This window comes from Erinaceus europaeus, chromosome 4 (genome assembly GCF_950295315.1).
Source record: "Erinaceus europaeus chromosome 4, mEriEur2.1, whole genome shotgun sequence".
NCBI classification, from domain to species: domain Eukaryota; kingdom Metazoa; phylum Chordata; class Mammalia; order Eulipotyphla; family Erinaceidae; genus Erinaceus; species Erinaceus europaeus.
The window spans coordinates 69364040-69382141 of record NC_080165.1 but is presented as its reverse complement, the minus strand read 5'-3'; the positions used below and the strand labels follow the sequence as shown (position 1 = coordinate 69382141).

Sequence of the window (18102 nt, the reverse complement as noted above, 5' to 3'; positions counted from 1 at the left end):
TGGTTCCTTGCACTTAGTATTATGTGTGCTTAACCGGGTGCACCACTGCCCAGGCCCCTCCCATGTTCTTCTTACAAGCTAACCATGACACTCCCTTCTATCAAGAAATGCTATCTAACTCCCTTCTCTAGAATCTAGGTGGTTTGGCAACTCATTTGTAACTAAGAAATGCAGAAAAATTGCCACTGCTCAACTTCCAAAACAAGGTAAAAAAAATAAATAAAAAGAGGTACTGACCACCACACTCACTTAACACTGACAATGGAGTACTTTGAAGAAGTTCAACTGTTTAGAAGCCTCTAGGCTGTGCGAAGACCCAAGTCACATGTAGAGACCACACTTTGAGATATGGTACACATTTCCTGACAAGGATTCCACCAACAGTCAGCATCATGATTGCAGTCCCTATTCAAGTCACCCCAAACGTTGAATCTTTCTAGCTTAGGCCCTATAGACATCATGTAACACACACAAGTCTCCTTCTCTACCCTGACTAAATTCCTAACTCACAAAAGCACAAGCATAAGAAAGTGTCTTAAGTCACTAAGTTTTAGAGTAAAATGAAGATAACCTGAGCAAGACTTACTCCATTACTCTACATGTCTTTACTCATGGAAAATAATCTTCAATGTCATATTTTCAAAGTCCTAAATGTGTTGTTTTTGCTTTTCCAAATGCAAAGCGTTTTTCCTCATCTTGGCTCCCCCCAAAGACTCATCAACTTTATAGACTCCAGGCCAAGAGGCCAAAACTACTTCTCCAGGGAATCAAGCTCAAGAAAAAAGACCTAGAGGGAGTCAGACCAGACAGTAGTGTAGTGGGTTAAGGACCAGTGTAAGGATCCCAGTTTAAGCCCCCGGCTCCCCACCTCCAGGGGAGTCGCTTCACAAGCAGGTGTCTTTCTCTCCCCCTCTCTGTCTTCCCCTCCTCTCTTCACTTCTCTCTGTCCTTTCCAACAATGACAACAATAACTACAACAATAAAAGGGGGGGGCAACAAAAGGGAGTAAATATTAAAAAAGAGAGAGAATGAAAGGAAGGAAGGAAGAAAGAAAGAAAAGAAAAGAGAAAAAAGAAAAGAAAAAAGGCCTAGAAACAGTGATCAAGAATCTCCTAATGGACTAAATTGATGGAACTAGAGAGAATCATACAAAGTGAAATTCACTCACATGTGAAATATAACTAATCTTGCATAAAATATTAATAACCACACTGACTCTTAGATTGTGTAAATATATTAACTATCAAAAGAAATGGGGAGGACTATGGGAGGTGAGGTAAGTGGGGGGGGCTCTTTGGTAAGAATGGCACTGGAACTTTGGTGGTAGGTATGGTGAGTCTAGACAGATACAAACATACATATTTTGAAGCCCTACAGTTTTAAAATATTGTAACTAATAAATCAGTTTTTAAAAAAATTCCCAATGAAATACCCAAGTCAGCCCAGCCTACAGCTAAGCCTGGAGTCAAGGAGCTTCACACATAACCAAGGACCTTCTGGTCAAGTTTGAAGCTTGCTCTATCCCTGAGATAGATATATATCCAAAAAAAAAAAAAAGATACTTGGAATAATACTCAATAAGACTCTTCAAAAAGATGAGACTAGCTAAAGTCTGACCAAATTACAGTAGATTTAACTATGGGAAAGTCTAGATTTGAATTAACATTAAGTAATAAGAAAACTAATCAACTAAACAAAATAAGTATCAACTCAAAAGAAAATAGGGCTCAACAAAGCACTTTGTTGCTCAGCAATGAATACTTTATGGAATCAAAAGGTAAACCACAAATGTGGAGCTACTCAAAATTAGGCTGCAACTATAATGGAAGATGAGGAAATGGAAAGGCTTTGTATACATGAGACAAGCAGAGGGTTTGAGAGCCAATTGTTCAATTCTAGATGGGAAAGTGGCGGGGGGGAGACAAAGTTGAAAAAAAAAAAATCAACTAACAAGTATTAGCTATAAGGGGGTTTAAAAACAAAAGAACTTTGGTCAATAATTAGTTTGGCTTTGTATGTTAACTCTCTTTTTAACCACCAGGTTTCAGATGCTAACATGATACCAACCAGACTTCCCTGAACAGACAACCCCACCAATGTGTCCCAGAGCTCCGATTCCCCAGAACCCCTCCCTACTAGGGAAAGAGAGAGGCAGGCTGGGAGTATGGATTGACCTGTCAACGCCCATATTTAGCGGGGAAGCAATTACAGAAGCCAGACCCTCTACCTTCTGCATCCCACAATGACCTTGGGTCCATACTCCCAAAGGGATACAGAATAGGAAAGCTATCAGGGGAGGCGAGGGAATAGAGTTCTGGTGGTGGGAATTGTGTGGAGTTGTATCCCTCTTATCCTATGGTTTAGTCAAATGTTTCCTTTTTATAAATAAAAAAAATTTAAAAAACTGTAACCAGTGACTTCAGAGAGCAAGAAATGAAGGACACAATGCCTTTCATTTGGAGTCTATTGTTGCTTTTTTAACTAAGCCCTATAGAACTTGGCTCCTATATCAAGACCTTAAAATTACATATCTGGTTATTAGAGGAAGAGAAATTAGCTACAATGGCACTAAAAGATCAAAGAATGTTCTGTAGGTTTAGTTATCCTCTGGCATGCAGACATTCTAAGAAGACTGAAGGTTATATATCCCAAGTGTCAAAGAGAGAGAAGTAGAGCTGACAGGAGCATATGCTAATAAGCAAAATGCAGAGATACAAGGAAGGCTTGAAAAGAGTGACTACATACACCTGATTCCTTTCTTGGATTCCAGACACAGTGAAATTATAAAATGCTTTACTGAAAGGTACTAATAAGGACTAATGGAAATAAAAGGTCTAACTAAAAATCAACAAAACAACAACAACAAAACCTTTGAATAAATGTAAAAATGAGCCACTTTAGCTTCCGTACATTATAGAAATCTCCATGATCTATACACTTGGGATTCAGTTTCAAACTGTTTACCCTAAAAGAAACACCCAAAACCACCTAAAAGTCTTCTTCATAAAACTTCAAGCACAATTAACAAAGTAAAAGGTTCACACTACAATAAAATAGCTTACCTGCAGAATTCTGTCTTGGGAAGCTGGTGTTCGAGGTGTTCTAAGAGCAATACTGTTGTTGGTGACATTGTACTCAGACAAAAGAGTACTGGATGCAGAATTAGTTATGCCAGACTCCTCAGCAGTTTGACGTGCAATTTCACTTGCCTGACCTACTTTTACAACTTCTTGGAGTTCTGCATCTGAAATCTTAAAAATAAAAAGAAAACCAATATTTTAAACAGAGCAATATACATGTAACTTCCATATTCCAGGAAAAAAATAATTGCTGTCAGTGTGATGAGTTCAAGAGTTCACTGTACTAATCTCTGTAGATTTGCAATTTTCTGAAGGCCAGGGAGATAGCTCACCAAAGAAAAAGCATTCTTTACACATACCCATGCTTGAGTCTCCAGCACCACAAGGAAGCACCACTCATAGCAGATGCTGCAGTCTCTCTCCTCTACGAGACTGGAAATTATTTAAAATAAATAAAGGGGGCCAAGTGGTGGCACACACATCACCAAACATAATAACCCAAGCTTGAGCTCCTCTCTCCACCTGCAGGGGGTCCACTTCACAAGTGGTGAAACAGGTCTGCAGGTGTCTATCTTTCGCTCACTCTATCTCCCCAATCTCTCTCAATTTCTTTCTGTCCTATCTAATAAAGCCAGAAAGGGGGGAAAAAAAAAAAAAGGAGGGACCAGGTGGTGCACCTGAGTGCACACGTTACAATGCGCAAGGAGCCAGGTTCGAGACCCCTGTCCCCACCTGCAGGGGGAAAGCTTTGTGAGTGATGAAGCAGTGTTGCAGGTGTCTCTGTCTCTCTCTACCTCCCCTTCCCTCTCAATTTCTGGCTGTCTTTATCCCTATCAAATAAATAAAGAAAGAAAAAAAGAAAGAAAGATAATAAAATAAAAAAGGGAAAATTGGCCGCCAAGAGCAGGGGATTCATGGTGCTGGCACCAAGCCCCAGCAATAACCCTGTGGCATGGTCCAGGAGGTGGCACACTGGGTAGGGTACTGGACTCTAAAGCGTGAGGTCCTGAGTTCAATCCCTGGCAGGACATGTACCAGAGTGATGTCTGGTTCTTTCTCTCTCTCTCTCCTATCATTCTCATGAATAAATAAATATTAAAAAATAATAATAACCCTGGTGGCAATAAATAAATAAATAAGAAAAAGCCCAATATGAGCATTGGAATCAGCTGCACAAGCCCTTGGTATACAATCAATATTTCTATATTTTTTTTAATGTTCCTCATACAAGATGGTGAGAAAATTCCATATATGACTTATGTCAAACTGCAGTCTTTTACAGTGACAGTCTTTGAAACTAACTTATTAATAAACAAAAAACATAAAAACAGTATTTGTATACACCTGTAGGAGATACCAATTAAAAATATCATATAGAATGGGTTGGGGAGAAAGCATAATGGTTATGCCAATGTCTTTCATGCCTGAGGCTCTGAGGTCCCAAATTCAATCCTCAGCACCACCATAAGTCAGAACTGAGCAGTACACTGGTCTTTCTCTCTGTAGCTCTCTCTCATTAAAAAATAAAATAAAATATTAAAAAATACGTATTATATCACAAAGTCCACTAAGTCGTAAGAACCTCTGAACAAAAGTAAAAGGTCTTATTTCAATTCATTAAAGTTATTAAATTTGTTTAATTTAATTAAACAAATTTAATTTAATTTTTTCCCACGAGGGCTTCAACACTCTAGGCCAACTTTTTCAAACAGAGAAAGAGATAGAGGGTGAAAAGAAATCACACCACAGCATCGAAGCTTCCCCCAATGCAGTTCAAACCTGGATCACAGAACATGGCAAAGCAAGAATGTAAACAGATGGTATTATATTAATTTTACTATAAATAGTCTTCTTAAGAAGCACTAAGAAAAGAAATTAGAGGCAAAAAAAATCACAATTTAAGAAATATCACTGTAAGAAGGGCAGTATCTAACAAAATCTTTTTTTTTTAAGAATACAAACACAGTCCCCCCACTACCACAAATTATGCAGTCAAGTTCCCCACATTTGGGGAAATCGCAGGGGTCAGCAAATCCAGAGTGCAATGGATAAGCCTCGCCCTGGGAAAACCACCTTCCTGGTCACGGTATCTTTCCTGCCAGGTAAGTATCAAAGTATTTTATTTTGTTTTTTATTATCTTTATTTATTTATTGGATAGAGATGGTCCAAAACTGAGAGGGAAGGGGATGATAGAGAGGGAGAGAGCCAGCGAGACACCTTCAGACCTGCTTTACCACTCGTCAAGCCTCCTCCCAGGGGCTAGAACCTGGGTCCTTATGCATTGTAACATGTGTGTTCAACCAGGTGCGCCACCACCCAGGCCCCAAAGTATTTTTTATAAACAAGAATTCTGTGATGGTGCAGCAAATGCGCTTTAAGGGAAAGAAGTACATTAGGCCCCTAATTCCATTAAACCTTCTGTTCCAGTAAACTGTCCAATTTAAGAAGTGTTATTAAAAACAACAGCTTATTCTAAATTCCCACTTTTGCATCATAATTTAGTCAAAGGAACAGACGCTGTGATGAGCTGAACAAGCAAATGTTTCTCTCTGTGACTCCCACGTTGATTTTCACAGCTATTGTCTCAAAAAGAAATAGATGATATAACAGTAACATTACCTACAAAAGACCTAGATCAAAGACCTAGATGTCAGACCAGAAACAATCAAATACTTAGAGGAAAACATTGGTAAAACACTTTCCCATCTACACCTCAAGGACATCTTTGATGAATCAAACCCAATTGCAAGGAAGACCAAAGCAGAAACAAACCAGTGGGACTACATCAAATTGAAAAGCTTCTGCACATCCAAAGAAACTATTAAACAAACAGAGAGACCCCTCACAGAATGGGAGAAGATCTTCACATGCCAGACATCAGACAAGAAACTAATCACCAAAATATATAAAGAGCTCAGCAAACTTAGCACCAAAAAAGCAAATGACCCCATCCAAAAATGGGCAGAGGAAATGAACAAAACATTCACCACAGAGGAGATCCAAAAGGCTAACAAACATATGAAAAACTGCTCTAGGTCACTGATTGTCAGAGAAATGCAAATTAAGACAACACTAAGATACCACCTCACTCCTGCAAGAATGGCATACATCAAAAAGGACAGCAGCAACAAATGCTGGAGAGGATGTGGGGACAGAGGAACCCTTTTACATTGGTGGTGGGAATGTAAATTGGTACAGCCTCTGTGGAGAGCAGTCTGGAAAACTCTCAGAAGGCTAGACATGGACCTTCCATATGACCCAATAATTCCTCTCCTGGGGTTATACCCCAAGGACTCCATAACACCCAACCAAAAAGAGGTGTGTACTCCTATGTTCATAGCAGCACAATTCATAATAGCTAAAACCTGGAAGCAACCCAGGTGCCCAACAACAGATGAATGGCTGAGAAAGCTGTGGTATATATACACAATGGAATACTATGCAGCTATCAAGAACAATGAACCCACCTTCTCTGACCCATCTTGGACAGAGCTAGAAGGAATTATGTTAAGTGAACTAAGTCAGAAAGTTAAAGATGAGTATGGGATGATCCCACTCATCAACAGAAGCTGACTTAGAAGATCTGAAAGGGAAACTAAAAGCAGGACCTGATCAAATTGTAAGTAGGGCACCAAAGTAAAAACCCAGTGGTGAGGGGTAGACATGTAGCTTCCTGGGCCAGTGGGGGGTGGGAGTGGGCGGGAGGGATGGGTCACGGTCCTTTGGTGATGGGAATGGTGTTTATGTACACTCCTAGCAAAATGTAGACATATAAATCAGTAGTAATATGAGAGGGGGAAATCAATTGTATGTCTCAAAGGTTCTCAAAAGACAAACTTGAATCTTTTAAATAGATAGGCTACATATTTGATATGCGGACTCTCTCAAAAGCCTAGACCAAGTAGATTAGAAGCTTCCAATAGCACAGCTATATACAAGATACTGGGTACTGTACAGCAAACCATAACAAAGGGACTTTTCAAAGTTAACCCTATTAACAAATAATGTGATGATAATATTAACTATTGATTGTCTTTTTGAACCCTAAGACAGCAGGAACCTCACATCTTCACTATAGAGCCCCTACTTCCCTCAGTCCTGGCACCCTTGGATAGGGCCCACTTTCCCATATGCATCTCCCAATCCAAACCAAATAATATTGCATCCGCCGATCACAACCTAACCAAAGCAACGATTGCCATCTCAACATGCTTCACCTCAGACTGTATCCAGAGACTTCACGTGTGGAATGACAACCCTCCAGCTTCATTACTCGGGTGAGACCTTTCCTTTAATAGTACACTCTAATTTCATCTCAGGTAGTTCACTTTCTAACAAAGTCCCATAACCTAGACATACAACAGTTTCTGTGAGAGAGAGCTTATGTGCACACGTATCCATAAACTACTGCAAAATATATACCTGAAAGCAGGATTACACTAGAGTTTGCAGTGAGTACCTCCCTAACACTTCCTCTCCACTATTCCAAACTTGGGATCCATGATTGCTCAACAAATTGTTTGGCTTTGTATGTTAACTCTCTTTTCAATCACCAGGTTCCAGATGCCACCAGGATGCTGACTAGGCTCCCCTGGATTGAAGACCCCACCAAATGTGTCCTGGAGCTCAGATTCCCCAGAGACACACCTTACTAGGGAAAGAGAGAGACAGACTGGGAGTATGGACCGACCAGTCAACGCCCATGTTCAGCGGGGAAGCAATTACAGAAGCCAGACCCTCTACCTTCTGCAACCCTCAACGACCCTGGGTCCATGCTCCCAGAGGGCTAGAGAATGGGAAGGCTATCATGGGAGAGGGTGGGTTATGGGGATTGGGTGGTGGGAATTGTGTGGAGTTGTACCCCTCCTACCTTATGCCTTTGTTCACTAATCCTTTCTTAAATAAAAAATTAAAAAAAAAAAAAAAAAAAAAAAGCAACATAGCATATAGCCCACAATGCCAAATAACAATTTTTTTCTGGTCAGATTTAAGAAAAAAAAAAAAAAGGCAAAAAGGCCTAGAGCCCTAACCTGCTCACAATTATTTACTAAACCACTAGATGAGTAGCTTAAGACCTGATATAATTCAGAGAAAAATTCTTGCTTATTTATCATACAATAGCAGAATGACTTACTTTTATGTGGATCACTTGTTAAATTTTAAGTCTTTTTTTAAACACAAAATCAGGGAATGAATCACTGTCTTGCACCTGAACAATATCACTGAGCAAACTCCTGAACTCAATTCCTCACACTCTCATTTTTTAAATTTTTTGGACATCCCTAGGCCTTCACTGCTCGAAAGCCAATTTTATCAGAAAGAGAGAGAAAAAAAAAAGGGGGTGGAATAGCACAGCACCAAAGCTTCCTCCAGTGTGGTGGAGGCCACGTCATGCACACTTGCAAAGCAGGTACGATATCCAGTTGAGCTATCTTGTAAGCCCCATTCTTTAAGAGAGGAATGAATGAAGGGAGGGAGGGATGGAGAAGTGGGAAGAAGATGAGAAAAGCAAGAGAGGAGTGATAACACAAGATCACTCCATCACCAATGGAATTAATTCCTCCAGTGCAATTCATTGTATTCCCATGTGGTGCAGGGGCTTGAAGCTGGGGTCTCATGCACAGCAAGGCACATTACAGATGAGCTATCTCCTGGCCCCTATATTGTGAATGTTTTCAGGGGAACCAGAATCTAACAAAAGCCTGGCACACAGACTCACAAATATCTGAGAATAAATAAGCATAAGAGCTCAAATAACAAAAAATACTTTCATCTGATTACCTGAGGGGCAGGAAGTACTAATTTGCTTCTCTTTTTAGTAAATTCAGAAACACCACTAGTTTGAAGAATAGCTGATGGTAAATCAGACTCTTTTTTCCTTTTCAAATGCTGTTTGTCTTTTTTTCTATCTCTTCCTTCTTTTTCACTGCCAAGAATCAAGAAAGAAAAAAGAATTTAAAGGTCACATCGACATTAACATTAAAAATCAATAGACATTCAAAGACTTAACAAATAATAGGCTTTCCAAGATAAGGCTGAATAGTAAGAGCTACAAATATTAAGTTACCTAGCTCCTATAGTCAAAAGGAATGCATACCAGAACAGCAACAGAATTAAGAAAATTACATGAAAAAAAAGACAAAGAAAATGATATGAACTATAATGTAAATAATAAATATCAGAACTATGTGATGATAAGGACTATGATGCTAAACATGATGCATTTTTTTTAGTATTTTTTATTAATTCATTTATAAAATAAAAAATATCAACAAGATCATAGGATAAGAGAAGTACAAATCCATACAATTCAACATGATGCTATATATAAGGTCTTATCTTTGGTCCATACTCCCAAAGGGATAAAAAATAGGGAACCTTCCAATAGAGGGGAAGGTATATGGAACTCTGGTGGCAGGAATTGTATGGAATTGTACCCCTCTTATCCCACAATCTTGTCAAGCATTATTAAATCAATAATAAAATAAAATTTTTAAAAAACCAACATAAATATATATATATATATTTCTACACCACAAATATATTTCTATAAAAACATGTTTGTACAAAGGAAAGTTATGATAATGAATATACAAGATGAGAAATAATTATATAAAGGAAACAGAATTAAAACTGGGCTTCTTTTTTCAGTTCCCTTTTAAAATGTTATTTGGTACAATTTTTAATTCAAAATTTTATTAAAGGGTATCTGATAAATGACACATAAAAGTTGTTCAAAGGTCCCAGAGGAATCATCATCATAACCAGATACGAGCTGAGCAGCATTCTCTCTAATACACACACACCCTACACCCATGCACACTATCTTAAAAAATAAAGTCCTCTTTTTAAAAAAACTGTTTTGCTATTCAATTCAAGACCATCTTTAAAGTTACAATACTTCCTTCCCTTCTACACATCACCCTCTTCCCCCAAACCAATAGTTTCCTTCTTTAATCTTTCTATTGTCTCAATATGAAGAAAACATCCAAGAAAATCTCACTTTATAGTGGCTGACATCTACTACTTACTAATAATTAGAGCTGACAGAAAATGGAAGGTCAATCATGGGATAAAAAACTAAAGATTTGTATGGAAGAGATCACATAATGGTTAATGCAAAAAGACTCTCATGGTTGCACTCCAAAGTCCCAGGTTCAATCCCCGACACCTCCATGAGGTGGAGCTGAACAGTGCTCTGGTAAAACACACCTACTACCCACCACTACCACATCCTAGCTAAAGATCTTTGATAATCACAAAAAGTTCTCCTGACAATATTCGGGACTCTAAATACCCTTAAAAAGACAAAACCCTCTATACCCTAAAACATACAATGTATAAATATACTACTCATTCCCATCAAAATAAATAAATATATTGGCAATACTCTCAAATCCACTTAAAAAAAGACAAAAGTTTTACTAAATATACTTAAAGAAAACAATTATTATATACATATGAGTTGATTGTTTATTCATAAATACATATAATGGTATTACTTAAGGTCTTAAAATAGAAAATGTAGAGTCCATTATATTTATGGATGTAATTATATGTAAGTTTTATAGGCAATGTATACGCAGAAAAAAAACTTTCATTTTCATGAGAAAGGCAACTTACGATCTTAATTCTCCATCAAGATCCTGTTGTCTTAATTTTCTGAAATCTGCATCAAGAGACTGATAATTTTCCTCAGAAGTATCATAGAACCCAAGAGCAGGCTTTTTTTCAAAAGGAATTTCAGCATTATAATCAACTCCTCTCTTCTTTTTTCTTTTCTTTTGAATTTCTATGCCTGCTGCTCGAAGTTCTCTCCTCTTCTGGAGGGCAGCAAGACGCCTGAGAAAAAAGAATACAAGATCACCTTCAAAAGCATACATCAATGGGAAGAGATGGCTAAACCACTTGGAAACCAACCATTACTTCAGAAATAAATTCTTTCCCCCATCACCACCATTAAGAAAATAAATTGCAGTTTTGATTTCAAGGTACATACATAACGAAGCAAAGAAGAAAAAAACAGAAGAATGATAAGTATGTACGTTTTCTCTGCGTAGGAATGTACTCACTGAAAGAAAATCAAGAGTAAGTTCTGAATTTTACATGTTCTAACTGTATTGCACTATTTTCTTTTCATTTTGATACCAGGGAGTAAATGCAGGATCTCACACGTGCAAAGTATATAATCTACTACTCTCTAAGAAAAAACTGATAAAGTTGAGCACAGGGGGCTGGGTGGTGGTGCACCTGGTTAAGCACACATATTATAGTACACTAGGACCCAGGTTCAATACCCCAGTCCCCACCTGCAGGGGGAAGGTTTTGCAAGTGATGAAGCAGTGCTGAAGGTGCTTCTCTGTCCCTCTCCCTCTCTATCTTCCCCTTACCAGTTGACTTCTGGCTCTCTCTCTATACAATAAATATGCAATTTAAAAATTTAAATAACAATGATAAAATAAAGTAGAGCCCAGGAGGTTGCTCAGCAGTATAACACGTGTGTATAGACCTGAGTTCATTCTCCACTACCTCAGGAAAAAAAAAAAAATTCCAGAAACACAAATATCATATGAAAAATGATAAAAGTCAGGAGTCGGGTGGTAGCACAACAAGTTAATCGCACGTGGAGCAAAGTGCAAGGACCAGTTAGGATCCCGGTTCCAGGCCCTGGCTCCCCACCTGCAGGGGAGTCACTTCACAGGTGGAGAAGCAGGTCTGCAGGCGTTTGTCTCTCTTCCTCTCTATCCCTTTCTCTCTCAATTTCTGTCTATCTCTATCCAATAACAAATAAAAAAAAAATTAAAAATGATAAAAGCCAAAGGTAAAATCTTGAAAGCAGCAAGAGAAAAAAAATGATTAACCACTTTCAAAGGCACCCAACAAGATTAATAGCTCATTTCTCATCAAGAGTATACATGATATGATCCAAATTTATATAAATACTATGTGTGCACACATAATATATGTCATTACTGAAATGAAGAACAGTTTGGAAGCACACATTTCTAAAGTTAAAGTAATTCCATCCAGGAAACAAAGACTTGAAATTATCCTCACTTGCAAGGGGAAATCTTCATGAGTGGTGAAGCAGGGCTGCAGGTGTCTCTCTGTCTCTCCCTCTCTATCTTCCCCTCCCTTCTCAATTTCTGGCTGTCTCTATCCAATAAATAAATAAATAAAAATATGTTTAAAAAAAGATTTAAAATTATGAAACTTGTACAGAACTGGGGAGAAAGCACAATGGTTACACAAAAAGCCTTTCATGCCTGAGGTGCCAAAGGTCCCAGTTTCAATTCCAAGCACCACCAAAAGCCAAAAAAGAATGCGGCTTTTATAATATAACACTGAGTTGTTACAAAATAGTACATTGGGAGTCAGGCGGTAGCCAGCGGGTTAAGTGCACGTGGCACAAAGCACAGGACCTCCTTAAGGATCCCGGTTCAAGCCCTCGGCTCCCCACCTACAAGGGAGTCACTTTACAGGCGGTGAAGCAGGTCTGCAGGTGTCTTTCTCGCCCCCTTTCTGTCTTCTCCTCTCTCAATTTCTCTCTGTCCTATCCAACAACAATAATAATAACTACAACAACAACAACAACAAAAAAAAAAAACCACAAGGGCAACAAAAGGGAATAAATAAATAAATAAATAAATATTAAAAGTAAATAAAGTAGTACATCTACCATGCCCCAAAGAAAAAACAGAAAAATAATGGAGAGAAGTACACTATTAAAAAATAAAAGATTTTCCCATTCATTTCACTTTGGTTTCTGTATCATTTAAGAATTATGTCAATCACAGACACAACCCAAAAGAAAACAAAGAAAGGAAAAGTAAATAAAACCTTGAATGGAGAATAATAATTCTTTTTTTTCTTAATAAAAACTTTTGGTTTTTGGTTTTGTTTTCTTCTCTTCCTGGTGATGGCTCAGATCTGGCTTATGGTGGTACTGGGGATTGAATCTGTAACCTTGGAGCCTCAAACATGAAAAACAAAAACAGTTCAGAAAGTCTAAAATTTGGTTCAAGTTTTAAAGCCAGTGCCTATCCAACATTAATCAAAGAGAGTCACTAGCAGTCCCCTAGTCACAGGATGACCACTCCCAGACATCTACAACAAATCAAGCTGTCCTATATTAATAAATTCAGCATACCAAGTAGACTATCTGGACACTACTTCTACCAACAACAACAAAAAAAACAAAGTTTAAGATTGGTTAAGCATATCTGGTGTGAAGTGCAAAGATCCTGGTTGGAGCCCCCAGCTCCCCACCTGCAGGGGAGTCGCTTCACAAGCGGTGAAGCAGGTCTGCAGGTGTCTATCTTTCTCTCCCCATCTCTGTCTTTCCCTCCTCTCTCCATTTCTCTCTATCCTATCTAATAATAATAATAATAATAGAAGAGGCCAAGGCTAGAGAGTCACACCAGCATACACCGTGTCAGAGATCAAAGCAGGAGCCATGGGCATGCAGGTCTTACACTCTACTATGCTAAGTCATTTCCCCAACTATTGGGAGTTGTGGGGGGGGGGGGGGGGGTTTGTTTCTTTCCTCCAACATTTCTGAAATGGCTAGGGGAATAAAGTTTTTCAGAAATAATTTTGAAACTAAGAAATGTTAGCAAAACTAGAATTGGGCAGCTTTATTATTCACCCAACAGAGTTGATAAATTCAGCAGTTTTACTGAACTTTAAGATGGACAGACTGTTGAAATATCAAAGTTAACAATCATACCGTGCTTCTTCCAACTGTTTCTCTCTTGCTTTCCTCTTGGCCTTCTTTCCCTGAGTATTAGCTAGACGGGCCCTAGCTTCAGAAAGCATCTCAAGTTCATCTGCAAAAATAAAAGGAAGAAAAACTAAGTTATTCTACAATAGCAGCAAGATAAGTAAGAGACATAACCTGATTTTTTTTAATTAGAAAAATAACAAATATAATCATTATATAATATAACATATGGAACTAGTTTGGGTTTTAAAGTCAGAGAAATCAAATTTAAAAATCAGGTCATCACTTGATGGCTATGTGACACTGACTAACTTATTTATACTCCCTAAGCAAGTTTCTTCATCCATAAAATGGGAGTAACAATTCTTACTACAGCTATATTGAAAAGAACTAAATAAAATACAATAGGTAAAGCAATAAGCAAGTATTCATGAAGCAGTGCCTACAATTATCACACTCTTCATTATATCAATTAGCACAGCATAAATTTTCAAATATTGTTTTAAAAACTATCATTCAATTATAAGGAAATTCATCTCTTAGCTACATTTTTTTAACTGCAGATTAGAATTACTCCTAATATAGTTTCCACTGTTCCCCAAAACAGAGTATCATTACTTATGCCTTTGATCAAAGCTGTCCAATGGAATCATAAGAAAACTTATTTAAAAGAGATTCCAAGATCACCACCACTTCATCATTCCAACACTTCCCAACTTACTGACTCAGTATGTCTTAAGAAGGCTCTGGCAACCTCTACTTTTTAAAAGTTCCCAATGTATATACTTGCTAGGGGGAGATGCTGTCCAATTTAATAAAGCAAACTGAATCATTTAATAAAGCAAACTGCATCTCATGAAGAAAAAAAAAGTCCCCTACTTAACAACGATTGCAGCACTGTGATAGTCTGTCTTTGGGAAAAACTATCATTAAATCTTAAAACTGCAACAAGTGTTCATTGAATGCTTCAAAACAAACCTGTGAGATATTACTATTATATACCTAGCAAGAAAGAGAAATTAAGTTCAGAAGAAACTTGACTTGCCAAAGATCAAATAACTAGTGGCAGATGTGTATCTAAAATGCAGTGACTCTGATGCTTGCTCCCGGATCTTAATCAAAGTCTCCATCTTAGTCTTGCAGTGTTGCCTTTTCATACAGATCAAGTCTGCCTAAAGTCTTCTTCATAGTAGTTAACAAGAGGAGCAGAGTCAAAAATTTTGACTTGTTGCCTCTCTCCTCAAAAAAAGGAATGAGAGGGAGTCGGGCAGTAGCACAGCAGGCTAAGCGCACGTGGTGCAAAGCACAAGGACTGGTCTAAGAATACAGGTTCGAGCCCCCGGCTCCCCATCTGCAGGGGAACTGCTTCACAGGCGGTGACACAGGTCTGCAGGTGTCTGTCTTTCTCTCCCCCTCTGTCTTCCCCTCCTCTCTCCATTTCTCTCTGTCTTTCCAACAACGACATCAATAACAACAATAATAACTACAACAATAAAACAACAAGGGCAACAAAAGGGAGTAAATAAAATAAAATATAAAAAAAAAAAATAGAGCAGTAAATTCGTCGAGCCCCAGCAACAACCCTGGAGGCAAACTAAAAAAAAAAAAAAAGAGGAATGAGAACAAAGATTGTCTATACTATAGCCCCCCAGAAATTTGTTGAGTACCCACCGTTTAATTTATTAAATGAAATGAAAAAAAATCTAAAGACAGACACTGTTAAAAAAGAGAAATTACTCTGTAATAGAAAACTGGACACATTTAGAAAGACATTTAGACTAATAGCAGATAAAATTGGGGCTCTAAGGGGCCAGGCAGTGAAGCACACAATGCAAGGACCCAGGTTCAGGTCTTTGCTCACCTGCTGGGGGTAAATTTCAAGCATAGTGAAACAGTGCTGCAGGTGTCCCTCTCTCTCTCCCTCTCAATTTCTGTGCTATCTAATAAAAAGAAGGAAAAAAAGTAAAAAAAAAAAAAAAAAAAGGGGGGGATTCTACAAGTCAGGCATTTAGAAAAAGAACTGAGTTTTCAGTTACCAAGAAATAAACTCCTCACAGGTATATACTTACCCTCATCCATATCAATTGGATCAGGCCGTGCTGGTTTTGTTTCTGGATTTGGATCTATTTCTCCAGGTTTAAGTTTTCTTGGATCATCTGTTGTTTCTTCTTCATTGTCTCTTTGAGCAGCTTTATCCCTAAATAGTTCAGAGGAGTTATATTTTTATAACATTTAATCTTAAAAACACCAAGTTGCTTAACTCAGATGTTCTTCCCTCAACCCACCTGAAGAAAAAAAAAAAAAAAAAGCCAATGACAGACAGACATATCACTACTGCATTAGCTTAAAGAGACAGTATTGGAAGTCGGGCGGTAGTGCAGCGGGTTAAGTGCAAGTGGCGCAAAGCGAAAGGACCAGTATCAGGAACCCGGTTCAAGCCCCCAGCTCCCCACCTGCAGGGGAGTCTCTTCACAGGTAGGTAAAGCAGGTCTGCAGGTGTCTATCTTTCTCTCCCCCTCTCTGTTCCCCTCCTCTCTCCATTTCTCTCTGTCCTATCCAACAATGATGACATCAGTAACAACAACAACAACTACAACAACAATAAAAAAAAAAAAACAAGGGCAACAAAAGGGAAAATAAATAAGTATTTTTAAAAAATTTTAAAAAAAGAGACACTATTAAAATTCTCATTTCAGTGAGGTCTTCATTCCCTATGAAAGAGCAGCTCCTTGATCACAAATGCAAAACAGCCACACATACATAAAAACTACTCATGAAAAACAAAGAAGTTTCAAAGTTAACTTTCTTAAAAAAAAAAAACAACAACATATTATGTATGGGGGCCAGGAGGTAAAGCAGCAGGTTAAGCGCACATGGTGAGAAGCACAAGGACTGGCGTAAGGATCCCAGTTTGAGCCCCCAGCTCCCCACCTGCAGGGGTGTAGCTTCACAAGTGGTGAAGCAGGTCTGCAGGTGTCTATCTTTCTCTCCCCCTATCTTCCCCTCCTCTCTCCATTTCTCTCTGTCCTATCCAACAACAATGACATCAATGACAAGAATAATAATAACCACCAAGATTAAAAAAAAAAACAAGGGCAACAAAAAGGAAAAAAAATTAGCTACCAAGATCAGTAAACTCGTGGTGCAGGCACCAAACCCTAGCAACAACCTTGGAGGCAAATATACATATGTAAAGAGAGAGTATTTATTTTGAAAAAAAATTAGCTACCAAGATCAGTAAACTCGTGGTGCAGGCACCAAACCCTAGCAACAACCTTGGAGGCAAATATACATATGTAAAGAGAGAGTATTTATTTATTTTGAGGTAGAGGAGACACCTGAAGCACCATTTCTCTGTTCATGAACCCCAACCCTGCAGGTAGGGGCTGGGATCTTGAACCTGGGTCCTTGTGCACTATAATGTGAGCACACTACCAGGTGTGTCACCATCTAGCACATTTCAAGATTTATTTTCAGGAACTATGGCTACAGATGATTTTCTATGAAGATCATGTATAATTTATATAGTATTTTCAGATTATTTCTCTAAAAGTGTATAACAATGGGGTCAGGGAGAGTTCATCAGTTAAGCAAAGAACTTGTACGCCTGAGGCCCCAGGAGCCCCAAGTTTAGTCCCCAACAGGGATATATGCCAGAGATGAGCAGAGCTCTTGTACATACACAGTAATCAAAGTATTTAACAGAAACATAGTATTACCAACTGCATGGGATTTGGAAGCTATCAACTAACAGCTCTAGCTCCTTTGGTTTTATCAAGGTCTATAGGTAAAAGTTTAAAGATAGAAAATACAAATTTTATTCAGCCTCATTCAGAAGACATATACATTTCTATATCACTTCTGGAGATTTGCTTACAGAAGAAATTCATAGTGTTCCAAACACTGGGCAGCAGTTCTTCCAATGATTGGAGCGATGGTCCTCCACTGCGTTGGCATTAACTTGGCCAAGTGCAAGAGTTTTTCCTCTTCTTCTCTGGACCATTCTGTTTTCTTAATGCTTGGATCCAACCATTCATACCTATTATAAAGAGAACACTTTATACATTAATGAATCACCTAACATGAGTATCCTACTCACACATTAGATAAACTGAATCCTAAACTGAATCCTACTACCTAAAAAAATATATATATATACAAACAACAGTCCTTCATTATAAAAGCTGCTTTTTCCACAACATAATATTCAGTTTGCTTAATGTTACCCCATTTCAAGATTCTCAGTCTCACCAAATTCTACATTATTTTAATTTTGTCATATAATTATTTTTAAAAGT

The 18102-nt window shown here is 38.2% G+C and overlaps 1 protein-coding gene and 1 non-coding gene across 2 annotated transcripts in view; both read right to left on the bottom strand.

The window, feature by feature from the left end:
- CDC5L (cell division cycle 5 like) overlaps positions 1–18102 on the bottom strand; it is a 55550-nt gene that overhangs the window by 33515 nt on the left and 3933 nt on the right. The window contains exons 3-8 of the mRNA XM_007537381.3: positions 17682–17843; positions 15874–16001; positions 13811–13910; positions 10705–10923; positions 8863–9007; positions 3063–3251 (exon numbers count right to left, since the gene is read on the bottom strand). Of these exons, the coding sequence (XP_007537443.1) occupies positions 3063–3251; positions 8863–9007; positions 10705–10923; positions 13811–13910; positions 15874–16001; positions 17682–17843 (943 nt within the window). The remainder of the gene's footprint in view (positions 1–3062; positions 3252–8862; positions 9008–10704; positions 10924–13810; positions 13911–15873; positions 16002–17681; positions 17844–18102) is intronic.
- On the bottom strand, positions 5028–5190 carry LOC132538349 (U1 spliceosomal RNA). The gene has a single exon (XR_009549746.1). It is a non-coding gene; the product is annotated as a U1 spliceosomal RNA (small nuclear RNA).